This window comes from Pholcus phalangioides, unplaced genomic scaffold, assembly GCF_987345545.1.
Source record: "Pholcus phalangioides strain wild (caught in Gottingen) unplaced genomic scaffold, Ppha-v1.0 ptg000003l_1, whole genome shotgun sequence".
In the NCBI taxonomy this organism is placed as follows: domain Eukaryota; kingdom Metazoa; phylum Arthropoda; class Arachnida; order Araneae; family Pholcidae; genus Pholcus; species Pholcus phalangioides.
In genome coordinates, this window is record NW_028301596.1 from 44,921,214 (window position 1) to 44,930,241 (window position 9,028).

A 9,028-nucleotide genomic window follows, 5' to 3' on the forward strand; every position below is an offset into this window, starting at 1 on the left:
TTTTTAATATTTTAATTCCATTCTTTTATAAAAACTTCAGCTGTATCCCCATTTCTTCTCTTCTATCGACCTTTGATTTCTTGCTCAAATTTGTTAAAAAACAAAAAAACTAAGTTTACAGTGTGAGATACAAGCAACGTCGGCGCTCAAGCAAACTGACTCTGGGGAATGGTTCGGAGTTGGCATCGTCCCTCTGTCCCTCTCTCTCTGTCCACTAATAATATGCTGATCTTTTCACAAGAAAATACGACCGAATAAAGAAAGTTTTACCGAAGAACCAAAAATTATCACCAAGTGAGCTTCCTTGAGAGCAGAGGTGAGAGAATATTTTATTGTTCATGAATGACAGATGTAGCGAATGTTGGCATCACGGATGTTGCAATTCTAATGAAATGACCCAGAATCAAAGGAACAAACAGAACTAAAGGTTTAAACATTTCATTTTCTTTTCTAGACGTATAATGTAGAATAATATTATGTGTTTCATCTCATCTTCATTAATAGTCTACGTTCCTACCTCCATTATTGTTACTTTTGTGTATATATATATATATTATTAATAATCATATTTCTGTCATTATTTTAATATATGATTTACATTAAAAATACTAATCATATTATTTTTCAGTAATATTCGCATTTTTTTGCCTTTGTACTTTTACCCTGTTTTAACGTTCAAGATTATATGTTTCAAGGTACAAGACGCAATGCTGTATCTTGGAACATTTCATCCCGCTATTAAATCCATATCTCATGATTATAGGTAGAATTAAAGTTAGTTTTAATATTACTCGATGTCTTATACAGTACAGTATACTGGTTCTACTGAAACGAATTTAGTGAAATTTTACAGTAAAAACTGACTTGGAAAAAACAGGTTTGAAAATAATATTCCAAGGAAAAATAGTCTCACCGCACATTTTTCCAAATTGAAAGTTTGCGAATGTTGGTTTCACTGCGGTTAGGCTATATCTACAAAGAAACAAACTTTACGAACTTCACGCTTATCCATACGATATCAATGAGTTTAATACGCGTGTTTTTAATCGGACACTGAATATAGATATCGAGGGTAATCTTTTGATTATTTCAAGAGAGATAAAAGAGTATAAAAGTTCAAACTCACGTAAGTGGTATGAGGACTTACCGCCGTGACGTCAGGAGCCGGTGGAGGCGATTCGTCCCGTTCGATTTCGGTGCTCAAGCGAACTGACTCTGGGGAACGGTTCAGAGTTAGCATCGTCCCTCTGTCCCTCTCTCTTTCTCTCTGTCCACTAATATGCTGATCTTGCCCCAAGAAAATACGACAGAATAAACAAAGTTTTAACGAAGAACCAAGGAAAAATCCTAAAGTCCAAAATCGGAAACGTGTGTCCAGTCAATCACAAAATTCATAAAACTGGATGCTGCTATGGAAATGTAAATAAGATATTGACAAAAACAATGATAGTCCTTTTTCGAGATCAGTCTTTGGTGATGATGAATGAATTCAGAAAAAATTGGTGCATTTACAGAGAAAGAATGATCGCTATAGTTTATTGAATCTGAACATCCAGCAAAGCTTCAAAGAACTTGGAGAATATTCCACTAAAGAATCTTTGGTGATCCCTATTCAAGGACTTCGCGGAAAAATTATATTGCTCAACTGTGAGGAATTTCGACTATAGGACGGCTTCTTATACTCCATGGATTTTCCATGAATAATTTTGATCTGACGTCCTTCTTCATTACGTTCAAATGTGATCAAAACGGATTTATGTCCTGTCGAGTGCAATAAAATTCACGGTCGCGGACGCCGCTGTCTTTTGTGTCCAGGGTACCAACCAAGTTTTCATTTTCTACGAGACTTTACAAGTGAAAGACAGAGAGCGAGAGAGAGACAGAATGAAGGGGGAGGCGCATGTATGTGTTCCCCCTCTTCCGGGCAATCACGTGCCCAATGATCATAATCACTTGACTAATCCTTTCGGACTTGGTGCGTGAGCGGCAATGAACGATGTCTGGCGCTCTTTTGCGCAGGGCGATCCGATTTGTTCGAGCTGCGGGTGCGCGCGATTGGCTGAGGCGGCTTGTGTGTGCGAGTCAATACGGTCACCGGATTTGAGGAGTGGCTTTGGAGGACGTCTCCCATTGGGCGAGAGGAGATGATATATCACTCACCTACTGGAAACTAGCTCTCTCTATCTCTCTCTCTATGTCTCTGTAGCTGCTGCTTTTCACCCGCTAATTGATCAAGTTCACGAAACACATGATGACGGAGCACCGAGAGGATGAGGAGGACTCCGTAGAAGTGAGGGAGAGAGAGAAGAAGGAATTCGGAAGAGAGAGAGATAGAGGGAGGATTCATCCCCTCCTCGAAACTTCATCAAAGCTTTCGACTACCGTGTCTGTGTGCATTAAACTTTTGAAGTTAATTTAGGATGAGTTCCATTGACGATTCTGGCACGCAAAAAATCGGTGTCGAAACATTAATTAATCATTAGAAGAAAAAAAATTAATGTTTTAAATTACTGTTTAAATCTCTAGAACCATGTGTATTGGAATATTAATGTGTATACATGAATACACATGGCAAATACGTGGTCAAAATAAAACCCACTACAGCAATTAATTTTCCCAATTTTTTTTTTTTTTTTTTTTGGTATTTAAATGTACAAAATCCATCCATTTTTATTTATTCCATCCATCTTCAATTTACATGTACACATCATATCCATCCAAATGCCAAAAAGAGATTTAGATCTACATCAAATACCCAAAGATTTAGGAAGTATATCTTTTCGTATCATTTCAGTACAAAATATGTCTATATAAGTACAATACTTTTAATATCTAGAAACAGTTGATTACTTGCCTGTGTCATTTTTTGAGAGGTACTGAATTTTTTTTGTGTTCAGAGATTTATGAAATTGCACAAAACCAAGGGATCGAAAATGGAATTCAAGGTAAAAACTATTCAACTTTTGCTAAGCAGGATTTTATAAATGACATTAAAATCAATGTAAGCTGTATTTTTAACCGCAATTAACCATTTTAGTAAATGAAAAAATCCACCCTCTAATTAATTAAACTACTGATGTATTGTATCAATATAAAATGATGCTAACAACACTCATTTGCATCCGTACTTTCTAAAAAAATTTCATTACGTTTTGATGACTGAACCATGGAAGATCAACTCTGTTATAACTAGGTCTGGGAATCGATTAAAAATTTTTAACTGGTTAATCAAAAAAATTTTGAATGAATAGCATTTATTTTCAAATGCTATTCCTTCGTAGAAAACGTAGTGTTGGTAACAATGTAATATATCAATTGATGCTCTAAAAATATATTCCATTCATTTAATCGAATTTTTGTCGAATTGGTAGAGTTGATTAACTTCACTAAAATTTTTAACTGCTATTAACGAATGATCGATTAACCGACCCGATTAATCGGACCAGCCCTAGTTATAACCACATCGGTTATCACAAAACTTCGTCTACAATGAGAGGGGTTCATATATGCTTCTCACAGAGGATAATTCAATTTCTTTCAAGCGATAAAAAAATGCAATGACCTCTGATATAACGCACGTTTTCTGCTATTTTAATTATTGACATTTCACTTAAAAACATTGATGTGCTATATCTTCCTGATTATTCCACTAGTAACTAAGATAATAAAAACAGGATTCATTATAGGGGTTTTTCGGTTTTCTCAATTTTATTGGAAAAATATTGCTAACCTTTTAGAATATTCACGGATTTATATGTTTCTTTTTATTCTTTTCAGTGTCTAAAGGTAAGCTACATGTGTTTCTACAGGGATGAAGACCATTAATCTTTGCATTGTTGATTTTTCTTGATTCTCTATTTGTTTGCATCCAAACATTCCTGGAAATTAGTAGATATGATCAGTGGCTATGCGGTTTTTTTCCATTAACTCAGCACTTTCATTCCTTTCACTTTGACCACAAATTCAGGCAATATTGTCACTTCTGCTCTGCTTCAACAGTTTGGCGAGGGCTTGTGTGTCTATCTCTGATCGGGCAACTGACTATAACGCTCTTAAAATGAGAGTGCATGAATTGGACTGGCCTTTCTTGAGAATCTGATCTGTATTGAGAATTTCTCAGCGATGAAACCATCCAACCCACAATGGTTCAAAACTTTTCATATAATTAGTCCTGGCCCTTTTATGGGAATAAAGAGATCAATTTCGAGCAACACACTTCAAAATTAGTGAATAACCTACACGAGAGAGTGATAGCAGGGATTGCAGTCAAAAGTGAGTCCACACGTTATTATATTATTAATGTAATACGGGCCGAAAACTTGAAACAACGAAGCGTCTGGATCAGTGTTTCCCAACCTTTTTTTTCGCCATGCTCCACTTAAGCATCTTGTGAAATCCCGATGTCTGCCCATACAAGACACATACGCCAATCGAGAGTGGGGGGATATGTGGCCCAAAATAATTAAAAATTGAAAAAACATATTGTAAAACAAGTTAAAATATTGAACAAATATCGTTAAATGTGCTGTTTTTAACCTATTTCTATGAATTTGACTCTTTTTTGAAGGTTAAAAACTCGAAATTTCTATGGAGAGATCCTCTCTGTGCTCTTGAATTAGCCCCTATGTCTCCCTCCTCCGCTCTCAATCCACGTGGAGGTATCCCAAAACCTGGAAAGCCCTATAACCCAAAGCGCAAAGCCTTATAACCTGGTTCTAGAGCATGAGTTTTGTTTTGAACCATAAAGACAATTTTAGACGAAAAAAAAGAAATTCCAATGACCAATAAGTCATTGGTCATAAGTAATACAGTATGTTGATTCTCACAGTAACGTCTTAACGGGTAAACCCAATGGGGCCTCGGGGTTTTCAAGGCAAACAGGGAGTAGTACATTATTGGAGAATTTTACTTATTCTGATATCATTTTTTTCATTAAATATGAATTTTTCATTGATACGTGAATTTATGACACTATGTTTGATGTCGCTCTATACTTGTCTATGCAAGACATACAGATAACTGGGTGCTGTGCGAAGATGCTTGTTTAATTATTATTATTATTTCATCTCGTTCCATAAATAATGAAATAAGCATCTTCACACAGTATCCAGTTTTCTGTAAATCTTGAATACTTTAATTATTTCCTCGCTAAATACGACATTTGGGCATTTCTTTTTTTGACTAGATATGAATTTCTTTAATTGGGAAATTATTTTTCCATTAAATATAGATTTTTCATTAATTCCGAAAATTATTTCCTTAATATAATTAAATACACTGTGTGTATGCTCTGCAATTATATTTTCATTAAATATAAATTTTTCATTAATTCTGAGAAATTTTTTTTTCATCAAATACTAATTTATTTTCCCAATCATGATCTCTCCCTTAGAAAATCAAATTGCGCCCCACTTAAAAATCATATTGCCTCCCTGTGAAGACATGGGCTCCACATTGAAAATCATAGGTCTAAATCAGTGATTCCCAACGTGGGAGTTAACGCCCTCTGGGGAGCGATGGAATGTTCCGGGAGGGAGGTAGAAGCTACGGGTATAACATACGATCGTATGGGCGTCCGTTAGGGGTGGGGCGATGGGAGAAAAAAATTTCTGAAGAAGGGGGCGATGGGACAAAAAAGGTTGGGAAACTATGGTCTAGATGCTTATCATTAGAGAGCTTTAGAGAGGCCACATCAGCTACAAAAATCCCAGATGCAGAAGCCGTAAGCTCCGAAGACCATGTTCTGTCTAAGATCACTTACATGGACCGTATAAGAGCTCAATCACGTTTTTTGAGAGCCAAATACTAATCAAAAAAAAAACTTGAAAAGGCATGTTGGGCAATTGCATAGAAATTTCCATCATAATCAGCATCAATCCATTCACAAATTAAAATTAAATTCGCATCTCGTATGATGCTATTTCAATATTATGAAATTCCATAGAATTTATGGGCCAGAATTTATGAACCTCGCTATTATATAAATATATCATCGCTATTATATATCTGCAGTATTTACTTAAATTTATCGGTTCGTGTTTCGTGTCCAACAGAGAATAATTTAATTTATCTTTTTTACAATATATTTATTTATAAATTTTTCCTGTTTGATTTGACCAAAGCGAAGCGAAGTAATAAAATAAAGAAAGGACTTTCCCAATCCTTTTCTTTCTATTCTGAGGAAAAAGGGGGAAGGTCCAGGTCGTCCGAATTGTCCCAAGAGTAAACAAGAAAAAAAGGTTTTCTAAACATTCCTAGGATGTACTTTTCGAGTTAGTCCTACAACAATGACCACAGGCCGCGCTGCTGCTGTTGTCTCTTCTTCTGCTGCTGCAATTTCCAGAAATAAATGGAATTTCTCTTATTTCTACTGTTTTTCGTTTCTCCTCTTTTTTAGACGAGTTTTTTTTTTCTAACTACACTGCTCAAAACAATTAGGGGAGCACATGGTTTTAACAAAATTACGCAAAGATGTATACCGATAAGTAACATAAAATGAATCATCCATAATTTAAAGCCTAGCAGGAAACGGAAGAAGAAAACTTCATATGCAAATCAAAGTTCATGACGTCAAAAACCAGAAAAAGGAGATAAGGGCAGAAATCGGGATGTTGCAGAAACGTCTGTTTTACTGCCGTAACTGTGAAATTCGATTGCGCAGTATTTTTGTTTGAGACAAGGTGACTTGAGGATGTCTCAACAACGTGATTTACCGGAATCCATGGCATGGCGTGTTATAGGCAGACTGGAATCCGGGCAAACACAACGTAGTGTCGCGGACGCTGTTGGAGTCGCCAGAAGTGTCGTTGCAAGGCTGTGGAATCGATTCCAAGAAACAGGAAATGTTAGACGTCGACCAGGGCAAGGTCGGCCACGCGCCACTACAGCAACTGATGACCGGTATATACGGTCGAAACAGAACAGAGAATGCTACGCAGCTGCAAAGACGGTTGCTCTTGGCAACAGGACGAAGGGTGTCCAGCCAAACAGTACGTAATCGGCTTCGTGAGGGAGGGCTCTATGCACGTAGGCCAATGGTCTGCATTCCGTTGATCCCACGCCACCGTGCGGCCCGAAGAAGATGGGCTGCTGAACATCGAGATTGGGAGCAACATGATTGGAGCCAAGTGCTGTTTACAGACGAGTCCCGATTCAGTCTGGAGTGTGACACCCGACGTGTTCTGGTATGGAGGGACAGGGGCACTCGAAATAACCCCGCATTCGTTCGTCAAAGGTCACAATACAGACGAGCTGGTTGGATGGTATGGGGTGGAATCAGCATAGGCGGACGTACGGACCTGCATATCATTCGGAATGGCACTTTGACAGCCCGAAGGTATGCAGACGAGATACTGCGACCTCATGTCATCCCTTACGCTGGAGCCATTGGAGATTCCTTTGTTTTCCAGGATGATAATGCCCGACCGCATAGAGCTCGTCTGGTGGAGAACATGCTTGAAGATGAAACAATACAGCGTATGGAATGGCCAGCGTGCTCTCTTGACCTGAATCCAATCGAGCATGTTTGGGACATGCTCGGACGACGCATTGCTGAGTGACCAAGGCCGCCTTTTACTGTCCGAGACTTGCAGATTGCACTTCTTGAGGAGTGGAACAGTATTCCCCAAAGTCTGACAGATAACCTCATCGCATCCATGGCAAACAGGTGTGCAGCAGTCTTAGCTGTTCGAGGAGACCACACGCCCTATTAAAACTCATGCATCATGTCTAAACAGTACTTTTTTTTATCGTTTACATGTAACCAAATTGTTGCCCTAAATCATCTTTTCGTGTTTTTTCCATATTTTCAAAGAATTAAAGCTTAATTCCAAATTCTTTTGCGTCTTTTTTCTGTATTGCGCATTGATACGCATTGTATGCCAATACGTGGCTGTCTCTCACGGTTTTCTTCACTTTTTTGCTTGCTTCCCTAATTGTTTTGAGCAGTGTAAAAAATAATTTAATATAATGTAACGCCACCGACGATGCATAATCTATAGCTACTCTCTAAGCGCATTGCAAGAGCTGTGTTCCTTTACTTTCACATTCGTTCATTCATGCCATTTTTCATGAAATGCAGTATCTTAAACATATTATGGTAAAATTTTACTGGGTACTGGGTCATATAGGAATACCGGGCAATGAGAAAGCTGCAGCTTGAACAACATCTAAAATTAACAATAGGCTTTTTTTGGTCCCTGCAGTGACCACGAAATGGGCAAAAAATCTGTTGGGCAACAAGGGTTTCTGAGCCTCTGCAATGACTTTTAGAATGTTTACTTTGGTTACCGTGGTACTTTAATAATGCGTTTCCGACATGCATATGCCTTCACAATGGTTTGTCACTTCTTTAATGCTGGCAGCATATGTATGATAGTTCATTCCTTCTTAAAGGTTTGTAACTTTTTCAATCGTCCCAGTAATTGAAGAAAACCCGGCCAAAGCGTCTGGTATTATAGCTAGTAAATCATAAACTACATGCTATTAAGCCCACACTTGGCCATTGGCGTTCGAACTGTAGGTTTAACCGAAAAGGAGGATGTCTTACTCGCCCGGTTGCGCACAGGAAACAGTCACCTCACAGAATAATATCTCTTATTACGATAGAATCAACCAGAGTGCCCCCCCCCCATTGCCAAACTCCATTGATCATTGCTCATTCTTTTACTTGTTCACATCGTCGTCCTCATTTTACGACCGCTTCTGGTCACAGTCATCTTTCACTTAGCGACATTTTAAATGGCCATTGAGATGCATCTAGAATTTCTAAATACACCAAAGCCATTGATTTTTATGAGAAATTATAGGTGTTTAAAACCCATGTTATTGTTTCATGTTTCATGTAAAATTGTTTTTTATCGTGCATGCTTTTACTTTCCTGACATGATGGGCCATTTATATGGTCATTTGTTTTGGCGCATAATAAAAATCCAATCCTATCATAAGGTATGATTTTTGATATAAAAGCTGATAGTAATTGATTAATGAAGGGGAGGGGGTTGATGAGATTTTTGAGTACTGTCTCATT

The 9,028-nt window shown here is 37.7% G+C and overlaps 1 protein-coding gene across 4 annotated transcripts in view; it reads right to left on the bottom strand.

Moving 5' to 3' along the window:
• fuss (SKI family transcriptional corepressor fussel) overlaps positions 1-1,991 on the bottom strand; it is a 103,953-nt gene extending 101,962 nt beyond the window's left edge. Inside the window, exon 1 of one of the 4 annotated variants that reach the window (XM_089248662.1) lies at positions 1,148-1,991. In XM_089248662.1, coding sequence (XP_089104788.1) covers positions 1,148-1,240 — 93 coding nt within the window. In that variant the 5' untranslated portion in view covers positions 1,241-1,991. Of the gene's footprint in view, positions 1-1,126 lie in introns of all 4 variants that reach the window. The other 3 variants (XM_089248671.1, XM_089248655.1, XM_089248648.1) reach the window with 3 other exon arrangements.
• Positions 1,992-9,028: the final 7,037 nt, after the last annotated feature.